The following is a 26,004-nucleotide window of genomic DNA, read 5'->3' on the forward strand; positions in this document are numbered from 1 at the left end:
AATGAATGCTATTAATCTGCATCTGAAGCATAAAACCATGAGGTAAGGGAATACATTAATTGCTGCAAGCTGCCAGTGTCTCTAGGTCACTGATTACCAATGTTTTTAGAGCCAATCTCTTAGCAGTTTTCCTCCCAGCCTTTGTTCCTGGTGGATAACTTCCACCTTTGTCCACTGGTTTGGTGGTTGCTCTCTTTTCTCAGGCAATCACTAGCAGAACAAGAGGACACAGTCTCAAGCTGCACCAGGGGAAGTTTAGGCTGGAGGTGAGGAGAAAGTTCTTCACAGAGAGAGTAATTGGCCATTGGAATGTGCTACCCAGGGAGGTGGTGGAGTCACCATCCCTGGAGGTGTTCAAAAAAGGATTGGATATGGCACTTGGAGCCACGGTTTATCTGTCATGAGGTATTAGGTAATAGGTTGGACTTGGTGATCTCTGAGGTCTTTTCCAACCTGGGGGGTGATTCTGTGATTCCCATTTTGGCTTTCCACCAGCCAGAGCCTTTTCTGCTACTTCATCTCCTGTATTCCAGGTTCCCATGCCTCTGCTGCTTTTGTTTACTGCTGGCTCCAAGAACAAGACCACAGACCCCAGCAGAACTTACTCATTTGGCCACTACACTATGCCTCATCTTCATCATGGGCACACCTTGCTGGTTGGGAAGTCCTGAGTTGCCTGGCTTGTTTCCATAGAGCAGCTGCAATGGCAAAAAGGAAGGTGAATGTAGAGAATCTATGGCACATTTTTTTCCACTACAACTGATAAAAGTGTGTGGAAGCTCTTTGGTTCAGGTGGGAGCTCATTATTTTGTTCTTCCAGGTTCTCAGCTTTGGCTCAGGAGGGAGCTCCAGGGGATTTTTAGAGCATTGTGTAAATGACCTTACAAAGTAAGCAATTAGCATTTGCTGAGTATGTCCAACAGTAGTAACTTATGTGAAGGCAATAGCACTTCCATGCACGTTTAAGGGGTCTTGGGTTGTTGTTTGCTTGTGGGTTTTTTTGGTCTAATTAGATGTACATCCCCTGGAGCAGATTCTTCTATGTATAAGTACAGGGAGATAACTGTTGGTCAATACAGGCTTTGTAGTATTAAAAGGATGAAGAGTCTTGGCTATTTTTATAGCCCTGTAACAGGAACAGTGTGGCCAGCAGGAGCAGGGAGGTCATTCTGCCCCTGTACCCAGCACTGGTTAGGCCACACCTTGAGCACTGTGACCAGTTCTCAGTTTAGGAAAGATGTTGAGTTGCTGGAACCTGAAAGGGCAACGAAGTGGGTGAGGGGTTTGGAGCACAAGCCCTATGAGGAGAGGCTGAGGAAGCTGGGATTGCTTATCCTGGAGAAGAGGAGGCTCAGGGTAGACCTTATTGCTGTCTACAACTCCCTGAAGGGAGGTTGTAGCCACGTGGGGGTTGGTCTCTTCTCCCAGGCAGCCAGTACCAGAACAAGAGGACACAGTCTCAAGCTGCACCAGGGGAGGTTTAGGCTGGATGTTAGGAAGAAGTTCTATACAGAGAGAGTGATTGCCCATTGGAATGGGCTGCCCAGGGAGGTGGTGGAGTCACCATCACTGGAGGTGTTCAAGAAGAGACTGGATGAGGCACATGGTTTAGTTGACTAGATAGTGTTGGGTGATAGGTTGGACTTGATGATCACTGAGATCTTTTCCAACTTGGTTCGGTTCGGTTCGGTTCTGTTCTATCCTATTCTATTCTATTCTATTCTATTCTATTCTATTCTATTCTATTCTATTCTATTCTATTCTATTCTATTCTATTCTTTAGTAAGTGCTAGGTCTCTTACCCCAAGGTCTGGCTTGCTATTTCCTGAGGACCAGAGCTCAAGCTCTGTATCTTAAGTTGTAAGCAAGCAAGAGAATTTTCTTTGTGCTCCCACTCAGGCCTACATTAAGGGTGACAAAACCAGACTGCTGCAGGAGCTAAAAACCCAAAATCTTCAGAGTCCTTCTTTCCATTTTTGGTAATCCAACTACCTGCTAGCAGAAAAGGAGTTTGGAGAGACAAAAAGTTGCGAAAGAGGAACCAGGGACCACATTTTTAAGGGATGACTGAGATAGATGAAGCTAAGAGGAAGATGAGAAGCTTGATAAGGAGATAGAGCCTAATGGAAGAGGATGAGAATGGAAACTGGGAGAGAGGAGTCAGAAATGGGTCACCAATGTGAGAATGGTTGGAAAATCAGACTGTCAGTGGGACACGGAGAGAGCAAGGCAGAGATGAGGCAAAAGACTGGAGCTGAAGGAGGGGTCTAAAGAGAGACCCTGGTGGGCTGAAAGACTGTTTAGGAGAAGTTTAGGGTGGAGCTGGGATAGTCCTGGCAAGGCAGGAGAAGGCAGAGAATTCATCCAGGGGAGAGAGACTGTACAGAAAAAAGGTATGCTGGTGAAGGACTGAAGGGAGGAAGAAACTCAGAGAGGTGGAATCATAGTCGGGCAAGGAGCCTGAGGTGGGGATTAACCAGACAAAGGCAGGAGGAAGGGAGGAAGAAAGGGATTTGGCTGACAAGGGGAAATGGAGAGGACTGAGGAGTACAGCAACAGAGAATAATCAAAACAGGAAGATCATAGTGGGGTGGAACAGAGTCAGTCAAGCTTGAGAAGGAAAATCAGAAGAGTATGTGCCTCTTGTATGTCTCTGATTCATCAAATCCAGTGTCAGCAAATAGCACTGAAACCCATTGGCAAATTGTGTGTGTGTCATACATGCACATGTACACAAATGCACACAGAGCTCCTGTCAGATACACAGGGCAATGGTCAGACACGTGGGAATTGTCCTTTGGCTCATATGGTAGATGTCTTCAAGAACATTATGCAGATTCCTGTGTGCTGGGGTACTGAGCGATAACAGACACTCTTAGGGGCTTTCAATGTGCCTTTATAAACCTCGGCAACAACAGTCATGCAGTTTGGGTTTTTTTTCCCCTTTATTAATATATTTTTTTAAATGTTTAAAAATATTTAAGGTTGCAAAATCCCCTAAGCCATGAGACTTATACCTTTAACTGCATCATCCCCTTGGTATTCTTTGTTGCTGAAGGTGCAGGATAGATCTGCTTTGGGACAGATTCAATGTTTACAGGGTCCCCTGCTTTGTTCACTATAGAAACTGGCAAGGAGACAGAGGACTGAGAAAGAAGATTAGAGACTGTCAGACCTGTATCTTGCCCTGGAAAAAAAAAAGTATCCTTGGTTCTGTTCTAATTCCTATATGATGTTAGTCAAGTTTCAACAGTCTGACAGCTTATTAAGAAAGTGTGATTTCTTCTATTCTGTATCACAAATTTCAGGCACTGATGCTTATGTTTGCAACAAAAGTCAATGTAAGTTGTTCCTCAAACAAGTAAAGTGCTGTACAATGCTACAGCTTCTGAAAAAAATCAAAGTGGGCATTTAAAATTAATGAACAAATGGATATTTGTGATAGTAGAATGGTGGGTGTTATAGATATTAGTAAGACTGTCTCCACCACAGGGTTTGAACAGCACCATTACTAAGGCTTTGGTACTATGCCTTGAGCAATACAGTGAAGAAGAAATATTGAACAGGAGCTCATTAATGGTGCAATCAGACACAATGTTCTGGCTGCAGCAGATCTCGTCTCAGGGGTTGCTGACCCCTCAGATCTTCTGGCAGAATTGCACGTCTCACTGTTCCTCAGTTTGGCAAAAGTTATCTGGCTTGGTGGGGGAACTGCTTTGCCTGCCCTTTAAAAACATTGATACCCCTTTCTTCCCCCCAAAACAAGGTCATTTGACAAAATTTGACTTAGGAAAGGACTGCAGATGGGGCTGTGCTGGCAGATCAGAAAGTGTGATTATATTCCTGGCAGAGAAGGGATGGTGAGGAGCTGGTGATAGAGTCAGAGCAATAGGCTCTTACTTGGGATGAGCTGGGATCAAAATGTCTGACCCTGCTCTGCTAGAGTCTCACCCTCAGCAACACACAGTGCACAGGGCAGCCTTCACCCAGAGTTAGGGAGCAGGTCAAGCAGCAATGGTTTCAAATTACAAGAAAGTAGGTTTAGACTAGATACAACAAAGACATTTTTCACACCGACGCTGGTGAAACACTGGCCCAGGCTGCTCAGAGAGGTGGTAGATGCCCAGTCTCTGGAAACATTCCAGGTCAGGTTGTTTGGGGCTCTGACCTAATTAAAGATATCCCTATAGATTGCAGGGGGGTTGTACTAGATGACCTTTAAAGTTCCCTTCATTGGTGTTCATTACTCATAAAACTAACTACCGAGCAGTGAGCTTTACAGCCTGAAGAGTGTTTTCTGAGCACATTTCTGTGTATAAGTATACATGGAAATATATGTTACATAAAACAGATGTCTGTCTCATGTGTGTATGACTTTCCACAGATACTCCACTAAAGTTTTGCTACCTTTTCTATGCCATACATTAAGAAATACTAGGGGCTGATGAATCAGTCCCATGGCATGGCCAAAATCACTAGGAGTCTTATCAAGTGAGCCCCACAAGGAACATTTAAATCCCATAGGTATTTTGGAGACACTGGTGCTCCTTAAATATTACCAGCTGCTCTGGACTGTTGGGTGAATGTTTGGAAAGCTTTCTGTGCAGATCCATGACTTAACTGTGTCTCTGTTGAAAGGGAATGCTTCCTTTAATCAAATTGTTGTGTAACAAGTCTTTTTCACCATGGGGTCACTAAGTACTGTGGCCTGAGTCTCTGCAGCAGAATACAGAATTAACCAACTTGGAAAAGACCTCAGACATCATCGAGTCCAACCTATCACCCAACACCATCCAATCAACCAAACCATGGCACTAAGTGCCTCATCCAGTCTCTTTTTAAACCTCCCCTGGTGCAGCTTGAGACTATGTCCTCTTGTTCTGTCACAAGTTGTCTGTCTCAAGATGACCTGTTCCATGCTTCGTGCATTAGAGCGCATGCACTTCAGCTGGGCTGGTGGTTTCACCCCTGACTCCAGCTTATCACCCTAAGACTCCTGTCTGGGGGGACTCGTTTCAGCCCCTTCCCCCTTCAAATCTGGTTTAAAGCCCTGTCAGTGAGTCCTGCCAACTCCCTTCCAAGGCAGGGGAGTGCAAAAAGAGAAATGTGGGATTTTTTAACCAGCTCACATTCTGAATCATAGACCAGTGGTGGACTTAATCTGGAGTCAGAAAGCTTCCCTTATTTGTGCCAGCTGCTGGTGGCCCCAGGAACAGTTTGAAAGCAGAAACAAACAGGCTGAGTACAGCAACCAAGCATCAACTGTCAGCAAGGATATCCTTGTCTTAATCATAGAATCATAAAAGGGGTTTTGGTATCTTAGAGATCATCCAGTTCAAACCTTCCTATCATGAGCAGAGATACCTCCTCCTAGACCATATTACTCAATGCCCTGTGCAACCTGGTTTTGAACTCTTCCAGGGTTGGAGCCTCCACAACTTTTCTGGGAGACCTGTTCCAGTGCCTCGCCTTATGCCACCCTCAGAGAAAACATAAGGAGAGAGAAGGTGCTCTGCTAACTTTGTGATAGCAAGTTAAGCAACTCCCCCAGAGAGAAGCTGGATGACTTTCAGGACACTTTGGATTGTCTCTGTTATTCCAAAAGTGCAGATATGTGGGCTGAGCTGGAAAACCTGTCCCTCTGCTCTGGTGTTCCTTAAGTGATACTCATGTATAAAATGCTTCTGGTTTGACTGAGGAGGATATACCAACTGAAAGGAGGTTGAACATTGGCAGAACTATGGTTTCTACCACCTGGTACACCTTTTCTGCACTGAAAGGAGGATTGAAAGGTGGTTGCATCTCAAGATCATTTTATGCAATTTCAAAAGAGAACAAGAAGTGCAATGCTACAGTGACATGGGTGTTGTGTGCAGGTCTTTAAATGGCTTACAAGATCAAGAGAGACTAGGACACTTTACCAGTACCTAAATCTTCCCCTAAGGGAAGTAATTTTGCCTATTGGGAGAAAAAGAATGCATTCTTCTTTGAAACAGAATAACTGGATTTAAAAATGGAAATGGTCTGCTGATAACCAATACCATAAAGCTGGGGAAAGCTTCCTGTGGCATGCTGGATGTGATAACCTGGAATAAATCTCCCTTGAAGGGACTATTCACATAGTTACCATTCATGCCATATACAAGCAGTGTGATTGATTTTTGTAATCCCAGACAGAAGTAGACTCCTCTGAAGCATTGTCAGCCTATGAAAAGCTTCCAAACACCAAAGCTGCTGCTGCAAAGCCAATGGGGTAGCCAGCTTCCAGTTCGGCATCTGCTGCCAATGTTCCATCTACCTAAAACTGCCATTATAACATAGTTAGAAAAGGTGTTTTTCATTTCCTGCTCTGCACTGATGTGTAGAGTTACTGTGTGCTGTTAGCAAATAAGTCCTGGTTTTCACTTCAGAAACAGATACCTTTTATTGAAGGCTGGATCCTGGTAGCCCCTCCATAACTACAGAGATGGAAAAAGGTGTGAGAAGCTGCCTGGACATAAATGTGTATGTATCTTGCTCTTTCCATCAAGCTTGGTTTTCTTTTTCCACTCTCCTCAGCCTTAGTTTCTCAGATGTGAGTCTCCTCTCCTAATATGACCATGCTCATGGAGTGTGAAAAGCACCACTTGCTGCATCTCCCCAGCATGTGAGAGCATTCCTGGATATGCTACAGTGCATTCCCTGCCCAGACCTTCTTTTTACATGAAACTGTAGGTGTAAGAGCTATGGGCTGCTCCATAGTTTCTAGAATAGTCCAGATCTCTTCTATTAAGACAGGCTATGCCGCATCCAGTCTCTACAGATCAGAGCATGTTTGCCACTCAGAGTGGCCAGAGTTCAGTGTGACTATGATTCATTTTCTCTGAAGCTATTTCAGAAAATGAAACTGCCCTTGCCCTCTCCCTGGATAATCCCCTTCTGCCAGTGGCCATGAATCACCCTTAAATAACTCTTCCATAGAGATAGTTTTGAAGCTCTGCTGAGTCATCTGTGCAATCTGGGAGGGTTTGTTGGTGCCACACCTGCATTGTCCAAAACAATCCAGAGGGAATTGCCCTGTGCAGCTGCTTGTGGTGTCCCACAGTGGTCACATGCAATACCCTGCACCAGTCTGCTTTGTCACCCTCCTCTTTCTCTTCAAATCTTAACACAGCTTTTGCAGCATTCTTGATTTCCAGGTTCTAGCTCAGTCAGGTCACAAGCACAGGTTTACTTTGCAACTGTCTCTGCTGGTTGAAGAAATTGCCACCCCAAGGTAGCAGTTACTGTTCCTGTGCCAGAGGCCACCATTCCCCACCTATCTGCCAGCTGGTGGAAATATGTTTGCATACACTATTTGCTTCTTTACCTAATTAACCTAGTTAACTTAAACCATCAAAGAAGACTCCCTGAACTAGAGCACATGCAGTAGAGCAGCTTAGGAAGTGTCCATGCAATTCTTGCTGCCGACGGAGCTGTAAACTCCATGTAGGACACTAATGCACTCAGCCATAGCTGAGAGAGTAAGTAGAAGATATTTATCCACAGCATTAAAACCTAGCTGAGTTCAACCTGCTCCAGTGGAGGTGGTTCTAGGCAAAGGGTGGGATTTGGAATACTGAAAAAAAAAAAAAAAAAAAAAAAAAAAAGAATAAATTCTAACATAAACCAAATTAAAATCCAATTACACAAATTTGCCACGAAGAGGGAAGAACAAATGCAATATCTGAGCTCTGTTCAAGGATTTGCATTTATATGGGAACATTTGCAAAACTAAATGTTTTCAAAATTGTTTTGGGTGATTTGGCCAGGAATAATTATGGCATAAAACCAGCCTGTACATACAGAGAAAGCCAAATTAAGCTGGGACATGAGGTAAAGGAAGTTACTCATAAGAATAATTATTTTGTATCTAATATACTACTTTTTTTTTTTTTTTTTTTCTTCTTCTTTCAGCATGACTGAAATGTCTTAATGCAGGATAATTAAAACATAACCTTCTCCCAGGAAACCAAGCATCTACAAGCCTGATCCTGTGAGTATATGTCTGCTTGTGCACTCTTTGTAACAACTTTGTAACATCCAGCTGGCGACCAGTCACTAGTAGTGTGCCTCAGGGATCAGTGCTGGGCCCCATGCTCTTTAACATCTTTATTGATGATCTGGATGAGGGCATTGAGTCCATCATCAGTAAATTTGCTGACAACACCAAGCTGGGGGCAGGAGTTGATCTGCTGGAGGGTAGAGAGGCTCTGCAGAGAGACCTCGACAGGCTGGGCAGATGGGCAGAGTCCAACGGCATGAGATTTAACACATCCAAGTGCTGGGTTCTGCACATCGGCCACAACAACCCCATGCAGTGCTACAGGCTGGGGTCAGAGTGGCTGGAGAGCAGCCAGGCAGAGAGGGACCTGGGGGTACTGGTCAGTAGTAGGCTGAACATGAGCCTGCAGTGTGCCCAGGCAGCCAAGAGGGCCAATGGCATCCTGGCCTGCATCAGGAACAGTGTGGCCAGCAGAGCAGGGAGGCCATTCTGCCCCTGTACACTGCACTGGGTAGGCCACACCTCGAGTCCTGTGTCCAGTTCTGGGCCCCTCAGTTTAGGAAGGATGTTGACTTGCTGGAACGAGTCCAGAGAAGGGCAACGAAGTTGGTGAGGGGCTTGGAACACAAGCCCTATGAGGAGAGACTGAGGGAGCTGGGGCTGCTTAGCCTGGAGAAGAGACTCAGGGGTGACCTTATTGCTCTCTACAACTACCTGAAGGGAGGTTGTAGACAGGCGGATGTTGGTCTCTTCTCCCAGGCAGCCAGTACCAGAACAAGAGGACCCAGTCTCAGGCTACGCCAGGGGAGGTTCAGGTCGGATGTTAGGAAGAAGTTCTCTACAGAGAGAGTGATTGCCCATTGGAATGGGCTGCCCAAGGAGGTGGTGGAGTCGCTGTCATTGGAGGTGTTCAGGAGGAGACTTGATGGGGTGCTTGGTGCCATGGGTTAGTTGTTTGGGTGGGTTGGATTGGTTGATGGGTTGGACATGATGATCTTGAAGGTCTCTTCCAACCTGGTTTGGTTTATTCTAGTTTATTCTAACTGAACCAATGGCAAGGGCGAGTCCTGGGGAGGGAGATTCTTCTCAAAATTGAGGCAATTTCAGGATTCGGTGTGGGCTCCAGCCTCCTGTCAGAGACTCACTAGTGAGAGCAGAGTGAAGGCAAACAGCATGTGAATTAAATTTTCAGTTGATTTTTAACTTAGGAAGGACTACAGGTGCCACCAAAGACAACAAATAATTGAGAGCAGCTTGGAAATGTGACCCTTGTGGGATGGAAAGATCAAAGGAAGAATCAATTTGAGGAAAACAGTCTAAAAGCGAACATAATAGGTAGTAGTGGGAGTAGAAAGCTGTAATGCAAAGAAAAAGAAAAGCTGTAGGAAGTGCAGAATAACTCTTTCCACATTTATTTTCTTATTTATTATGATGATGACTTGTAGCCAGGCAAACTAAAGTCCTTGAACAGACTTTGAAATATCCCGGAGGTAAATTTAAGGGCAGGCCATACTATTTTCAGCTTAAAATTTTTGTTCAGAAGTCCTTGCAATTCCTTTACTGCAGCTGTGGCTTTCTTTAACTTCTGGGCCTTCTGTTTGCTGTGTGGCATCAGATAAATATTTAGAGCTAAGGTCCATTCCAGACTTAGAGGATCAAAAATCAGAAGCCAGATGCTTGGAAATGAAGAGAAGAGCTTTACGAAACAGAATGTTAACATGGTGATGTACACATCTTTATATATACAGACAGATACATGTATATGTATGTGTTATATAAACAAAAATGGTTTGCAATTTCTTTTTCTCATTCTATCAGGGCCTTGAGAACATTTACAGTTCTTATTGAACCTGACCAGCCACATGTGAGACCTCCACCTGCCCTAAAAGGTTCAGGTGGCAACCATCATTCCTCTCCTGAGCTACTTCAAAACATGTTGGTCTCTAGCTCAGCCTGACTAGGGCTGGTTTATGGGCAGTCCTTTTCCCTGGAACAAAATGTGTGGACTGGTTTCCCATCCTGAACTTGGCTCTGTCTTGTCACTGTGGCCCTGCCTGCATATCACTGAACCACACTTATGAACTGGCTGGATTGTGCATCTACCCTACCACCATGGTTTTGCCTTATGGTCTAAATTCTTGGCTGGACCTGGCTACCATCTCTGGGCCTGTCCTGCTTAGCTTACTCAGGGCTGTGGGGCTGGCTATGGGATTAGCTCAGCTCCTGGCTTGCCATCCCATTGAGAACAGGCCCGCACTTGCAGTTTCCTGACTCTGCAAGTGTGTGTGTCAGTTTGTAGTGTGGCCAATGCTGCCAAAATGACAGAAGATGGTGAGTTCTGTCCATCCCACAACGGCATTCTAACTGAAGCCACTTTTTGTTTAATGAAGAAGGATCTGCCTCCAACTGGTTCCTCTTGCCCTGGAGGTAGGAAAGTAGAAACAGAAGGCACAGGTAAGAACGGAAGACTCTGACAGTGTTGCTATGATATCTCTGACACATTTTCAGATGTGAAGATCTGTGGTTCAGATTTGGCTAGAGAACTTTGCCCACAAATATAGATAATCCTCTGTGCAATGTTTCACCTCATTGGGTTTCTTCTCCATGCCATTGCTTGTCTGTGTAAGAAATGTGCATTGATGTGGTTCATGTGAATGTTTCCAGAGGTTGGTGTTTAGGTCATCCCTGTGGTTTATCAGCCAGAGCAATGCACTTGCAATTTACAGGTCAAGAGGATTGGGATTTTGCAGCTGATGGTATTTCTGCAACAACCTCCTGGAACCAGCTTTTGATCACTTTTTGTCACTGCATCCAGTCAACTCCACAACATCCAGGAATGGTTGTGGTCTCAGCAGTAACAGGACTGGGTCCCAAATCTGAAAATGAGGAGCAGCCATTTGCACCTCCATGTCCTCTCTTTGCTTCTGGGAGCTGCTTAAGAGATGTATGCCAAATGGTCAGTCAAGGAGGAGGAGGATGACAGAGGAGTGAGAGAGGCTTCAGTCCTTCCTCTCCTAACCTGAAATTTCTCCAAATTTGCATCCAGATTAGGGCAAGGAAGGTGGAACACATGTCTTCTCCTGCAACTTGTGTAGGGTGAAGTTGGGAGAGAAGTAATGTGGAGAACAATAAAGAGAGAAAACACAAAAGGGTAAGGTGGGCCCTGGGAATAGGGATAGGGAATGACAGAGTAATTTCAAAATGCAAGTGAAAAGGATGTTGAAAAAAAAATGCTTATGGGCAGCATGGAGGAAAAAGGGGAGGTGCAAAGGTGGGTACTATGAGTTTGGTCTCCCTAAACCAAACCGAAATGCTTACTTCAGTCTACAGGCCATAGCAGTGAAATGTTTCTACTTCTCTTGGTTTGTGTGATTAAAATGTTCTTGGCATCAGCTGTGGTTTTAATGTGATTGGTTTTTAAACATAATTAGAAGGGGTTTTACAGCTTTGTGTATTTGTATTTAAGAGACAACAAAAGTAATGCACAGTTGTGGTTTTTAACCAGAGAAGGATGTCTCAAGCATCGCACCCAGAATGCCACTACAGTTTTGATAATAATAGCAAGCATGGAGGAGCTCTGCAGAACTGGTTCTGAATTTTTGCAGGCAATGCTTCTGACTCAAAAAGCACAACCTGTGGCTGGTCGGCCCCATTGATCTTAGTGCCTCATTGTGCAAGTTGCTTGGAGGATCAGATACAGCAAATGGAGCCCTAGATGGGGGGAGGAGGGGTTCAGTATTATTTCAATTCTCTATGAAGTTTTTTGATTCAGTAACATTCACTTTTTCCATTTGGAGTTTATTGTGGAGGCAACAGGAAGATCATCAGGGGCTGTGGGCAGAGTGGTTCCACTAAGACAAGGGGATAATTCACATGCTCAAGTGATCCCTGCAAAACTTGATACAAGAAGCCCTTAAGTTCTGGCTTTCTGAGGATGCACTAGTGGGACTTCACAGACATGCAAATTCTTTCCTGAAGATAGGCACAGGAAAAATTACTCAACAAGGGAAATACGTCTCTAGAGAGGGATTCACAGCTGTGCTATGTACTCTTCCCCCTCTCTGCACTCTGGTGCCTGAAGCTTTCAAGGAGCTGAGCTGTTCTTTGTGTGCTCCTCTCCTATCTGTGCTCAGCCTCTGCCTCATGTGGCTGGGTCTCTTTATCTCAGCAGGCCTGGCTTCCACACTGGATTTTTTTCTGGTTAAGTATTGACCCAAGCCTTTGTCAGCCCCAACAAACTCAGTATTACTGAGTGAGTGCATGACATATTTAGGAGTTTACAGGCTGGCCAGCCACTTGTCCTGTAGGATTTCTATGGCAATAATAGAATTTATGTAGCTCAGAGGAACTTTGCCATCTAAAGCCAGTGGTGGATCTGATGTCTTAACTTTCACTTTTTGTTGGGTTGCCACGAGCTTATCTGCAGGCTTAATTGTGCTTCGCTGTCAGATTTTCCTCTTCATACTTACAGGCACATTTAATTCATCAGTATGGCTGTTCCACAGTTTGATCAAAATAAGATGTGTGTTGTATTTCTGTGACATTAAAAAGTCCTTAACGCTTGCTGTAAAGACATGGCTGAGGAATGATTCCCCTCTGAAGAAAATAATGTGCTTTTTCTGTTGTACCACTTCTTAAGCCAACAGGCAGCTTTGAGGCCTGCTGCTAAACCCTAGAGCATGTTTTGATGTTGCCTTTCAAGACATGACAGTGTTTAAATAGAAGATACAATCAGTTGTGAAATGTCTTATCTCTTTTGGTGAGAATAGGCTCCAAATAGGATGCGATGAGTCCCTGGAAAACTTCCTGGAAGGAATGCAACTTGCAGCTGGACCCGAAGGATCCTGAGAAGAGTGCACTAAGACAGCTTGGACCAACAGCCTGGCCAGGTGGGAAACAGGGTTGGGTGTTGGCTGATCCATGAAAAGCCAAACTCAAAACTTTTCTCTCCTTGCTGCAGTGAGAAGCTGGCCTTGAACTATGGCTCTTGTTCATATTACTGCTGCTCTCCTGTGCCCAGTTTTCCTCTGTCTTGTATGCTACATGAGTAATTGTTTATTGATGTGTGAAAATGGGTATAGGGTGCAGTCATGCTGCTGTGATAGGGTTTTGGAAAATGAGATCCATGGCTTTTTTACAGTGTCAGCCTTGTGAAATTTGGGGACAGCTGCAAGACTGCACGTGCTGTGTTTTCAACTTGCATTCATTTACTACAGTGTGTTTTGAAAATTCTCTACATTCCTCAGTGGAGCCTGATACTTGTTAGCCTTAGTTTAAAAAGATTAAAAACAAAACAAAAACAAGCAACCCCCAAATCAACAAAACCCCCGAGTCACTGGCTGCAGCTTGAGGGAATGACTTTTCGGGAGACCCCACAAATTATATGGCACTATCATTAACAGAGAGGCACTGAGATCACTCAAAGTAAAACCATACTTTTAGTTATTGGAGCTGTTTGGATTTAAGGAGGACTGAAGGCCTTTAAATGACAGAAACAGCACAGCTTACAAATAGTGATGCACCACTCCAAATGTTCTGTATGTCATTTGAATGCCACTTTGGAGTCAGGGGAGCAAGGCCAAAGGAACCTGAACCTTTGTGTTGATGTGTGCCTAATGATCTGCAATATTCCTGGTAAAGTAAACATCCCAGGAAGCAAAGAAATTTTAACTTGCTTGAAATTTTTCAGTAGAATGGAGACTTTTTTTTTCCTTTTTCCCCTCTTTGTGGATATTTTGTATTCACATTTATACTAGAAGGGAGGCAAGGGAAAACATTTCCAGAGAACATGATGATGTTTTGCTCATTTCCTTTAAACCCTGCCACATTTAAGCTCTTAAGCCAATTTAATGTGCTCAGAATGTGATGCTTGAAAGACCCCTCCCATATATGTTTGTGGCAAATCTAAGACTAGAATGCTGCTGGATGGCAAGAACACTTGGGGAAGAAGGCATGGGATTAAAGGCATTCTCACCACTTCTATATGTTAAAAAGTTTATGATTGAATCTAGGGCAAAAGCATGCCACAGAAAGCACCTTGGTGAGGCATGTTTGTGTGAAGTGCACATGCATCTTCTGTTTCTTTAACAGATAAAATAAAAGGCTTAGCAAAAAAATGCTGGCAAACCACACTGTATTTAAATGAACAGCTCAGAACCTAGAGCTACAGAGAAAGAAAGATCAGAGTGAGCTGAGGTGAAGGGGAAATGCAGTGGAAAATGTGTGTAACTTCATTAAAAAGCTGAGAGATGGCAAGAAAGCTGTCTAGCTCAGCTAGGAGTGAAAATACATGGGTGCAAGGAGTATAGGGGCTGCAAAAATACAGAACCTGCTGACCTACAGAGAAACAGTTCTTTCTGGAAAGACAGAAGTGATTTTTTCAGTGGAAAGATAAAAATTTTGGGACTTTCTTTTCATTTCTACATTTATGCTAGCTTCAGAGTGCCAGCCCAAGCTCAAACTTGCCTCATGTTTGGGCACAAGACTGTGCTCAGGGCTTTGGGTGTGCTCCATCTCAGGGAGGAGGAAGTGAGTCTGAGCTGGTTTAGTCCTTTAATAAATCCCAAACAGTATCATATTCTGCACTGCAGATGAGCCTTTCTCTTCTCCCAAATGCTCCATCCCAGATCTCATCATTCAGTGTGGCAATTATTTCCCTCCCAGAAAGGTTTAATGTCACATCCCACAAAGCTCTGATAGATGTGTGGTCTGCTGAGTACAAGGCATTCATCACATGGCTATGGTCCATCCTGCTCTTCATCCTCAGCAGCAGCATGGGCACGGCATGTGTCAGCTACTGGGGCTGCTTCTTAGAGACAAAGGCAGCACTAGCTTAACCAGTCTGGTTCAACTTTTCCCCCCTTTCCCCTCTTTTCCCTTTGGGATACCATCTCAGAAGGTTTGGCTGAGCAGGCAGTGTGGCCAGCCTGCAGAGTGCTAAGGATGAATCTCTTGCTTCTGGCCTTGTCACTGGAGGATGGTGCACATTGTGGGCATAGCACTAGTCTCACCAGAGTTTGCAGTACCAAAGAAGAGATATACAAGTGACCCTGCAAGGACTTTCTCCTCAGCAGCTGCTTCTATGGCTGATGCCAGTCTGTGGTGGTGGTTTAGGTAAGGTGAGAATTGCTTTCCCTGCCTGGAGGCGCTGTTACCTCCCTGGACAGCCCATTCCAGGGTTTCACCACTCTCATGGTGAAGAACTTCCTCCTCACATCCAGCCTGAATCTCCCTGCCTCCAGCTTCATTCCATTCCCCCTAGTCCTATCACTACCTGAGATCCTGAGCAGTCCCTCCCCAGCCTTCCTGTAGGCCCCCTTCAGATACTGGAAGGCCACAATTAGGTCACCTTGGAGCCTTCTCTTGTCCAGACTGAACAGCCCTAACTCCTTCAGTCTGTCCTCATAGGAGAGGTGCTCCAGCCCTCTGATCATCCTCGTGGCCCTTCTCTGGACACGTTCCAGCACCTCCATATCCCTCTTGTAATAGGGGCTCCAGAACTGGACACAGTACTCCAGGTGGGGTCTCACCAGAGCTGAGTAGAGGGGGAGGATCACCTCCCTCGACCTGCTGGCCACACTTCTCCTGATGCAGCCCAGGATCTGATTGGCTTTGTCTTTGCCTGCCCTCAGGACAGCATCTGGTCGTTGCTGACAAGAGAGAGTTGTGAGTATCTGGGGTGACAGCAACTGCTGGGGGAAAGGAGAAAAAACTTACCTCCTCCCACAGCAGCGGTTGCTGCCCTATCTCTCCAGCCATGCTGCAAGAGCAGCAAGCCTCGGAAACACTCTGAGATCATAGCAGGTAAGCCAAGATCCTCTCATTTTCATCTGAAGTGTGCCTCATCTGAAGAGGCACCTCAGAGCACAGGGTGCTAATAGGCAGCAGTCCTTTCAGCGAAACCTTTCTGCTAATTCAGCACAGACTACTTACGGAATTTCCCTTCCCTGAGAAAAATCTCAGCTTCTATAGAGAAAACAGCACTTGGCCTTGGTGGTTTTGTTTTCTTTTCAGAACTTCAGAAATTCCCTCCAAAAAATCCCTGAAGCCTTCCAGTTGCATGTCAGGATGTAATGTACAATATAAAATTCTTCCCCTTCGATGCTCAGCACAGTTCCATTTACCACAGCTGCTTCACAGAATTCTAGCAAAATTGCATACCATTCAGTGAGAGATTGATCATGGGGTGCTTAACAATGAATTATTTAAAAGTACCTAATGTATCATGGTTTCTTGAGAGCCTGGGGGGTGTGTGTGTATATATTTATACATAAAATACCTGCGAGCCATTACAGAATGCCAGCTGCCAAGCGCAGGGGTTTCCAGCGTAAATCCAGAGGATGTTTAAAAAGAGTTGTCCCTCCTGAAAATGCAGTGGAGTTGTAGAAAGAAAAAAAGCCTTAATAAAATTCTCTGTCCAGATACACAGTCATTTAGAGGGAATCTGGATCCAGGAGGGCTCCTTTAAGGTGAAATTTTAGAAGTCTCCCAGTTTTGCCAGGAAGGATTTTATTTCTCTGTGTTGCAGACTGCTGTGGCATTTTAGATCTTGCTGACAACTTTTAGAGAATCTCCCTCATTTGCAGGTTTCAGAAGATTACTATGTGCCTCCCACTGGCAATCTTGTGTGATACTTTGGGAAAAGCACTTTACTGAGTGGGCATGCACTTCCTTTTTACTGATGGAAAAGCAGAAAAAGATGAAGCGGTTTGCCCAGGATAAAAAGCCTGCTCTGCTGCCTTTCCCAAGCCCTCAGGACTGCCTTTTCTACCTGGCCAGGGAAAGTGACATCAGGCTGGGCTGAGGTGGTTCTTCAGGCCCTAGTGCTGCTTACTCAAGTTGAGCAGGGTGAAGAGTGACACCACCAGCTCACGGTTGCCACTTAGGTTGCTTTTTCAGGTGGCCTTGGGAATAACCTCACTGGGCCAGACTTTCAGTTCTGCATTTTGGTCCCTCACCCAAACTGACTTTGAGATGACCAATTTTATGTTCAGGGGTGGATCAGCTGGCACTGTCTGACATGCTCCATGCTTCCCTGGAGACTTATTTCATCTTTGACATGTCAGTGAGCCATTCTTATTTTGACCTTTGTGCTTGTTTGCAGAGGAAGGGCACCTATTCTATTCCTGTGGCAAGAGGGATGGATTTTCACACTGCTGGATGGGATACAGTTTGACTTCTGTTAGTAGAACAACAGTTTCCTCTGGTTCCAAGGACTACTTTGTTGATCTTCATTTCAGCTTGCATGATAGAGGATCTGTTTCAAACTTATTCAGGTCATTGCAAGGAGATGGATGACCTAGCACTTCCTTTGGCACCAGCAGCAGCCATGGTGGGTCCTTTATTCTTTGGCATCTTGTAGAGAAGGGCCAGCATCTGATGCTTCCTCCCTGATGACACAGGTGACAACATCCTGTAGCAGAAGCAGCAGCCACATGCCATGTATTACAAAGGTTTGCAATTGATCAGACTTGGTACACTAAGCTTATAGCACCTGCAGGATCATGTTCATATTGATGTGTTCAGGCTAATGGAAGATGTGATAATTAGCAAGTCAGAACCCCGAGTCTAAAAGCCCAGAAGATAAAACAAGCACAGTCTCTGACAAAAGAATCATCATCTCTTTCCCTAGAGAAGTACTAATGTCTGTCCTGATGATCCACTTTGAGGGACTCATTTGTTGATAAATCTCTAATTCTGAGGTGAATGCCATCTCTCACTCTAACCATCAGGGTGCAAACAAGCCAGGCAGCATGAAGGCAGGTTGTGCACTTACTTTTGCCTTCACTGGAGTGAATACTTTTGTTTCTTCCAGGCAGGAGGCAGGACAGGTTACCCACAGTAGAGAACTTGCTGCCATTGTAAGCCACAAGTGTTCTAGAGGTATAATTTAAGTGAACTCAAGAGGAAAAATAGCCCAAAGACAGTGCCTGTGGCTAAAAAGCTCAGACAGAAAGGGTCTCATGTCTGCAGAGTTCTGCAATGAGCTACTCTGCATCTTCCTAACATAAGGAAAAGCTTGTTTACTTTGACAGGCTGCCAAGAGAGGTTGTGGAGTCTCCTTCTCTGGAGAGATTCCAAACCCACCTGGACATGATCCTGGGCAACCCGCTCTGGGTGACCCTGCTTTAGCAAGGTAGTTGGACTAGATGGTCTCCAGAGGTCCCTTACAACCCCTACCATTCTGTGATTCCTGCCTTTATTTCTCCCTTGTGAAATAAGAGTATTCATTTATCTTCTCAAAATCTTGTATTAATTAAATGTGGTTTGAATAAAGGCCCTGTGAACAACTGAGACTCTGGAAAAAGTGGTCATCCTCTCTTAAGGTATGGTGTGGTCTGGACACAAAACGTAAAAGGAAGGTTGCAGTATGGCCAAAGCACTTACAGCTGAACACAAGGGCTGTCAGGGGAGCTCAATCAGGAGAGAAGGAAGGATATGGAGATGATGCAAGAAATATTTAATTGGATTTATTTGCTAAAGACATCACGTGCTGGCTCCAAATGCCAAACCTGATGGAAAACCCAAGCAGCGATGAAAAACTGCCAACACCTCTTTGTCACGGAGTCTGGATAAAAAATAATTAAACCACAAATGTCCCTTTCCTCAGTGCCAGAAGCCCAGCTCAGGATTTCTTCCCCTCCACTTCACCCTGAGTTGCTGGAACACATCAAGAGAAGGGCAATGAAGCAGCTAAGGGAATTGTAGCTATTCTGCCTGGAGAAACAGAGGTTTAAGGGAGACCTTCTTCCTATTTGTAACTCCCTGAAAGGAGGGGGCTACTCTTTTCCCAGGTAACGATAGGACAAGAGAAAATGGCATCAAGTTGTGCCAGGGGAGGTTTAGGTTGGGTATTAGGAAAAATGTCTACGGAAAATGTTTGGAGATTGGAAGTGGCTGCCCAGGGAAGTGGTGGAGTCCTCATTCCTGGAGGTGTTTAAAAAGGTACAGATATGGCACTTCGGGGCATGGTTTACTGGGCACGGTGGTAGGCTGATTATTGGACTTGCTGATCTGAGGTCTTTTCCAACCTTAATGATTCTATGACGATGGGGAGGAGGCACAGCGTTTACCGGCGTTGGCCATATCTGCCTGCCTGGGGAAGGGGAACGTAGCTCTCGGACGGGCAGAGTTACCCGGTACAGAGCACACACCCTGCGCCTAGGCACACACAGCTAATGCAGGAAACTGATCTCCGTTGCACAGCCCCCCAACCCCCCGCCGCTAAAACCCCGCGGGCCCGAGCCAAAAAAGGGGCGCAGCGGCGGCGGCGAGCACGACGCGCCTCCTCCTCGTATTTCCTCCCCCGCCCACTTCCAGCGGCGGAGGGGCTCGCTGCCGCCGGCTGCTGCCCGGGATGAAAAGTTAAACCGCGGTCAGGATGCGCGGCGCGGCGGTGAGTTTCCCCGCCGGGGCGCGGCGGGCCGGGCCGGGCCGGGGTGTCGGGGGAAGCCCGGGCGGGGAGGAACCTCTGGGAACTCCGCGTCAGCCCCGGCTTTCTGCGTCTGTGTGTGTGTGTGTGCGCGCGTGTGGCCGTGCTGTGCCGGTGCCCCGGGGGCCGGGCCGCGGCAGGGGGGAGCGCGACGCGACGGGGTGGAGAGGGAACGCGATTGTAACTTTCTGCCCTTAGGGTGAGGCGCAGCTTCCTAGTGGGGCTGCGTGGGACCCCTTGAGGAGACTTGCCGCGCGACGGCGAGGGCCCCCCCACTCCACTCACGGCTCCGGGACAGTGGCAGTGTCAGGCCCGGCCGCAGGGTCCCGCCCGCAAGGCGGTGGCGCGTCTGTTGTGCCTCGCGCTATGCCGCTGTCCCTCCCTCCCTTCCCCCCACCCCCCCCCATCGGGCCGCGAGGAAACCCCCTCGGTGACCCCTCCCCCGACCCCTCCTCCCTCCCGCCCCGGGAGGGGGTAGGGGGCGTGGCCGGGAGACCCGGTGACGTCACTGCTCCGGCCCCGCTTCCTGCAATAGAAAGTGAGAGAAGGTAAAACACCCCCCGCCCCCCCTCCCCCTCACCCCTCCCAATCACGGCCCGCGCCGCTGCCTCGCGCCCCTCCCCCCCGCTAATGACCGGGGCGCTAAAGGCGGGGGGGGGGGGAAGGGGCGGGGCGAGGCGGGGCAGCGCGTCGCTCCCTGAGGGGAGCCCGGCGGATGCGCTGAGTCCGCCTGTGCCCGCCGGGCCCGCCCCGCCTGTCAGGGGAGGCTCCCTCACCCACCCCCCCCAGTATTGTGTGTCCTTTACCCCCCTCCCTCCCCCAACACACACTTCGTCGTCCCGAGGGAGGGGGGGCGTCTGGTCTGGGGTCGGTCGGCTGCCGTGTAGGACATGGCGGGGGGAGGGGTCTGTCGCGGTGGGGGGCTGTGGAGGGGGGGCCGTGCCGGGGGGCGGCGCCTTGGCCGGCCCGGGGGGACGGTGCATGGAGGAGGAGAAGGAGGAGGAGGGGTGGGTGTCGGTGCCGGGTTCTGTGTGTGTGTGTGTGTGTGTGTGCGCGCGGCCGGGCGCGGCGGCGGCGCTGGGTCATGTTTGTGTTTGAGGTTGTCAAGTGAAGGAGGATCCCGGCCCCCCCTCGCGTTCCCCCCCACCTTCTCCTCTTCTCTCCCTCTGCCTCCGCCGCGCAGGGGTCGCCGCGCTCCCCGCCGCCGCCATCAACCGCCGCCGCGCCGGCCCCTCCAGCCAGGTTTGCAGCGGGCCCCGTGGTGGGGGTTGGTGGTGGGAGAAGGGTTCCAGAGGCGCTGTGGGGAGGTGGAGGGGCGGTGCAGGGCGGGACGGGCGCTCCCCGCTGCGGCCGGTGCCCCCGCCACAGCCGGTGGCCCCCTTTGCGCGGAGCTGCGGCAGGCACAACACAATGTATGCTCTGCCGGCGGGGGGGGTGGACGGGAAGGACGGCAGGCCCCACTTCCCCCCCAACCTCGGGCCCCGCCGGGCTGCCGCGGGGACTCCGCGCTGTGGCTGCACCCCCAGCCCCAGGCGGGCAGCGCTCGGGCGGGATGCTCTGTGCGATTTCGTGTGTCCCCCCCATCCCCTTCGCCTGCAAGCTTTGCAGCCGAGGTCAGGCAAGGGGGTGGGGAGGGTGGGTGCTGTGGAGCCCCGGCCCGACTCCTCCCGCCGCCGTCTCCGCTGGGTGCCGGGCTGCGGCCACCCCCCCACCCCCCCCCCGGCTTTCCCCCCTCTCCGGCATGTGAGCAGCGCTTTGTTCGGTGCGGCGTTGCAGAGGGGTTTTCCCAGGCTCCTCCCTCTTTATTCATTCATGTTTTTTTTTCCTCTCTCTCTTCCCCTTCCCTTTGCAACCCTGCTCGCACATACCGACGGCTCTCCGGGCCCCGCGGCTGCCTGCCTCCCCGCCCCACTCCCTGATCTACATTTTTTTAGGGGGGGCGGAGGGGATGTGACCGCTGCGTTGGCAAAGGCTCCTTTCTCCCTCTTCCTTTTTTGTCAAATTAAGGAGGGAACGAGTTTTCCCTCGGGTCCTGCACGGTGTGGCTGCCGTGGCTTTCACACGGCTATCTCATTCTCCCCCCACACACACCCCGAAAGAATGAGTCCTGCTGGTGCGCGGGAGAAATTGGTGGTTTTAAAGCGTAAATAAGATGTCATTTGTGCTGCAGGGGAGCATCGGGAAGTGCTTGTGATTTACGGGTACCTCGGGGGATTTCAAACTCCTGCTCCAAATAACTCGCATAAAGAAGTGACGGGTTTTATTATAATCTTTACAAATCTCAGCCCGGCAGCACCCTGAGTGAAGTGGGAGCGGTTGTAGGGGATACTGGTTGCTTCAAGCCTCTTCTCTGCATCTCCAGTTTGTGTCTGAGAGCAGGAAAAATGGACCTTGTTAACATCAGGTTTTACTTCATTTCTCAATCTCCCTGTTATCCTTGCAGATGAGGTGGTACGAGTGAATAACTTGACAGGCTGTGTGCTCTGGGTTTTGGATTTTTCCGTGTTTTTCCTTTAACGTGCAGTTATGCCCTAGTGAAGAGCCATTAGTCAGAATAACATTTTCCAGCTCCCCTTTGTGTCAGTTGCAGTCAGTTTTTTCTCCTGTTTGGGTCGTTTTATGCAGCAACAGACAAAAGAAACATTAAAAATTAACGATTATGTTCTTCAACAGCCTGTAGACTGAAGGGGGTGGTTGCAAGGAGCCTATTTTGAGTTCCATTTTTACACAAACGTGTCTTTAAAGCAGCCCCCCTGAACTGATACTTAAATGCTAAACATTCAATATACTTTCTCCTCTGAGAAGTGATCCTTAATCAACTTGTCCATGTTAGGGGCTGTTCTAAAATGTGTAATTTTCTGTCAAGTTTCTTCCTAGTCTTTGCTAAAAAATTAATCTGCTAACATGAGGTAGTATTACTGTTAAAAACGTGCCAGTTTAGCAGAGAATCAGTGTGTTAGGCTGTTAAAAGCATTCTCTGTTCTGTGATGGTGATCTGCATTGGGGCTTTGCTGGCTGCAGCCTCCTGTAAATCCAGGACTGTGCCAGGGCAGAAACTTGCTGTGCAACACCTTGCAGGTGGGTCAAGAGCCAGTGTGGTTTGTGTACCCTGATACTAAAGCAGAAATATCCCTGGGGGTAGTTCTTCTCGACTTGCACACTCCATGTAAGGAGCCTGGAGGTAGCTGATGTTACAGACAGGGTGGATTATTGCTGATACGGTGTGTGTTTGCCCTCCACTCTGCTCTCCCCCCACCTCGATCAGTGTCTCAGAGCCTGATGTGAAATTCTGTTTAGCTTTCTGGATTTATCTGCATGGGACACGAGTTGTTGGAAGACATTTTCTGGCTAGAAAACAGCTGACAAATGTGGAAAAGTGTCAGTTTTTTTCATGCTTCCTGAGTAGTCCCAAAAGGAGTTTCCCCCTCGTGTAGTTTCCTTAAGTCATTGGAACATTTAACTCTCTAAAAGGATAGGTGCAGAAATATTTTTTGCTCATCACTAATTTCCATAGCAATTTGAGGACAAAAGGGACCAGATAGGTATCTTTATTCCTTATTAATGCACAGATCTCATAATTTTTCTTTCTCTTCTTTTAGCATACAGCTTAACTGAACCCTTTCACAAGTTCATGGAGCTGCTGTCTCTCTGCTTGCTGTACTTTTCACTTCTGAGAGGAGAAAGCGGTGTATGAGATTACAGGAAAATGCCTCGGACAAAGCAGATACATCCCAGAAATCTGAGAGGTAGGTAGCTCTCAGCCGAGAGAGAAAAGCTCTTGGGAAACCCCTTTGCAGTTTCAATTACAAGGTTAAAGGAATATGTATTTCAGAAGTCTGGTTTGATCCAAAAATAGTTTGCGAGCAAGTTTTGGGAGTCGTCCTTGAGATGGCTCAAATTTTGAGAGCAAGAAGTAGTAGAGTCTGTTCTTACTCTCGCAGTCTGTGTGCTTGACAGCAGTCTTTACATCCTCAAGCTTATAGCCATAACCAGCATGAACTTCGAAAATGCAACAAAGGTGTAGTTTGCTTACCAGAGATTTTACAGTTGAGATATTCAGGGAGATGGGAAACGTGTAATGTAGAAGCAGCTGGTAGTTGTTTTTCTTAATAGTAATCAGTTTGGCTTGCTTTTGAGGGGATCAGACTCTCCTCCCATGCCTGCCTCCTTACTGTTTATTATCTGTTCACCCATGCCGCCTCAGGCGTTGCTGGGTTTGACCTTGGTCGCCTCGCTGTCCTGCCTTTGCAAGGCTAAATGGTAGCTTGTTGGCTCTGGGAAGGAACAGTCAGGCAAGTGACCTACTCCACAAACTGGCAAGCTTACGTGTCCAGGCATTTCCTTGAACAAAATCCCAGTGCACTTAACCGAGCCCAGGACTGGCTGATGAATGCAAGAAATCTGATCCTGTGGTTATTTGTTACTGTCTTGGTAGAAGTGGCCCCGGAGGAATTAAATGAGGGGAAAAAATACAGGTCATTTGATGAGCAGACCTATATGTCAAGGGAGAACATGCTTCCATCCCCACCCTTGTATGCAGCTTTCAGGAGAACATGCTTCCACCTGTGTCCTCACACGTAGCTGTCATCAGCTTTTTTAATGTGAGTTTTACAGTTGCAGTAGGGAGACAACCCTTCAAAGAGCAAAGCAACGACAAAACCACAAACATCAACATGGTTTTAGGGGCAGCAACAGCTTCTGGTTCCAGTTGTAAATTTTCTGCCAAAATCCAACAAACATCTGCATGTGTTTTGGTTAGTTTACAGCCGAGAGGCTCTCAGGCGCTGGGGCTTACAGTTGTATCCAGGGCCTTGTGTTTGGGCACTGTCACCACAGCTACCTCAAACAATCTCGGCTAGAGAAGATGTTTTTGCAGGGGCTTTATTCAGGAAGTGCTGAGTAGCATTGTTGGGAGTGATGGGTAAGCCTCTATCGCAGATCAGAAATTTCATGTTTAAGTGATGCCATTTCCTCCTTCTCACTGATGGCGAAGCAATAAATTAGAGCCCAGTTTTTAATACTGCCGCTTACCAGGTTGCTGACATAGCTGAGCTTATTGTTTTCCGATCAAATATGAGAGTGATCTAATTTAGTACTCTGTCTGATATCTCCTCTTTTATTGCTTGAAACTCAATAGGAGTTAAGTCTGTTGTAAAGCTTTCTATCCACTTAAAGAAATGCATTTAAAATAAATAATCTAATTAAACTCTTAATTGTGGAAGAAATAAACCACTTTTATAAACCACTTTTCCCCCCCCTTGCGTAATTTCCCCAGTTGTTTAGCTTTTATTGTCCCCTGTAATAGCAGTTTTCATCAGTTCCTCTTATTCCACAACTAATGGAGTCCTTGAATGAATTAAGATGGGTTAAATGCTGAGAAGGGAAATAGAGGTGTACAGTGAGCCTGTAATTTGAAATTATGCTGGAATGGTTGAGTGTTAAAACTATGCAGGTACTGCAAACTTCAGCACATGGTGAGCATGGATTGCTACTATCACGGGTTATTAGAGATGAAGTGATTTGAAGAATCAGTTTATTTCTTGTTAGTTATGCCCTATTTCCATTTTTAGTCCAGATAATGAGGAAAACTAAATTTCAGGTTCTTTAGTCGTTTTACCAGGCTCTGAGAATATTGCAGAAAATATTTGCTTAAACCCTCTTTTTTTTTTTGGCTGGGACTTGAGGAAGCTGAAAGATTTCACAGGTCTGTTTTCTGACAGCTTATTTTTGTGTATGCAAAGTTAGACCTATCTTAAGATGACACTTTTAACTATTAAAACTTTAAAAAATGTGGGTTTCTTAGCGCTGTGATTTAATCCATGGTGATTAGCACCCATGATAACTAAAGCTGCAGAAAGAATAGATGTGGTTGAGTGTGAAACTCTATAAACTCTTACAACTTTTGGAAAGCAAAGATGTCAGATTAAGTAACCTCTGTTTTTAGGTTGAAAGATATTTTTAAGTTGTCCAACCCTGATTGTCACCTTTTGTGCTATGCACAAAGAACACTTCATGGCGTTACCTGGCTTTTCCCTTCCTTGTCTCAGCTCCTGTGGTTGCCCCATAGCAGTCAGATCGCCAACAGCTTTGACTGGACTTTTCCAGAGCCCATCAATGTTTAACTTTTTTGAGAGATCACTGTTGAACAACCCTTGACACTCCCTATCCTTTTGTGGGTTGCACTTGCAGTCCGAGTCAGCTTGGAGAATTAACAACCAAGTCCAAGAACCTAAAGTATTTTCCCCTCAGAAAAACCCTATCATAATCCCTCTCTCTCCCCCTCCAAAACCACACAGAAAAACCCCACCATAAACACTCCCCCCACACACTGCCATTAGTTAATTTGAGGTTTGCTTCAGCACAGAAGTAAGTGTTGAATGGTTTAATATTGCCTGTGTTTACCGTAAGCAGCCTTTTTGTCTGGGGGAAATGAAGTAGCATTGTTTAATATGGAGAGCTAAATTTAAGCTTTTGGCAGGAAACCTAAAGGCTGCTCTTCTTGCACCATGGCTTGAGTTTTCTCATTTTGTACACTTCTGAGAGAGCTGAC

At 46.9% G+C, this 26,004-nt stretch overlaps 1 protein-coding gene and 1 long non-coding RNA gene across 6 annotated transcripts in view; both read left to right on the forward strand.

The window, feature by feature from the left end:
* The first annotated feature begins 5,692 nt into the window (after positions 1-5,692).
* On the forward strand, positions 5,693-12,906 carry LOC137455776 (uncharacterized). The gene is made up of 3 exons (XR_010990906.1): positions 5,693-6,504; positions 7,936-8,014; positions 12,793-12,906. It is a non-coding gene; the product is annotated as an uncharacterized lncRNA (long non-coding RNA).
* Positions 12,907-19,340: 6,434 nt separating this feature from the next.
* Positions 19,341-26,004, forward strand: part of HIVEP1 (HIVEP zinc finger 1) — a 157,609-nt gene continuing 150,945 nt past the window's right edge. For 4 of the 5 annotated variants that reach the window (XM_068166882.1, XM_068166877.1, XM_068166883.1 and 1 more), the window contains exons 1-2: positions 19,341-19,418; positions 23,054-23,200. In XM_068166882.1, coding sequence (XP_068022983.1) covers positions 23,161-23,200 — 40 coding nt within the window. In that variant the 5' untranslated portion in view covers positions 19,341-19,418; positions 23,054-23,160. Of the gene's footprint in view, positions 19,419-20,447; positions 20,697-23,053; positions 23,201-26,004 lie in introns of those variants that run through there. The other variant, XM_068166878.1, reaches the window with a different exon arrangement.

The sequence above is a fragment of the Melanerpes formicivorus genome, unplaced genomic scaffold, assembly GCF_026170545.1.
Source record: "Melanerpes formicivorus ecotype bairdi unplaced genomic scaffold, bMelFor1.0.p_v2 SCAF_109, whole genome shotgun sequence".
In the NCBI taxonomy this organism is placed as follows: domain Eukaryota; kingdom Metazoa; phylum Chordata; class Aves; order Piciformes; family Picidae; genus Melanerpes; species Melanerpes formicivorus.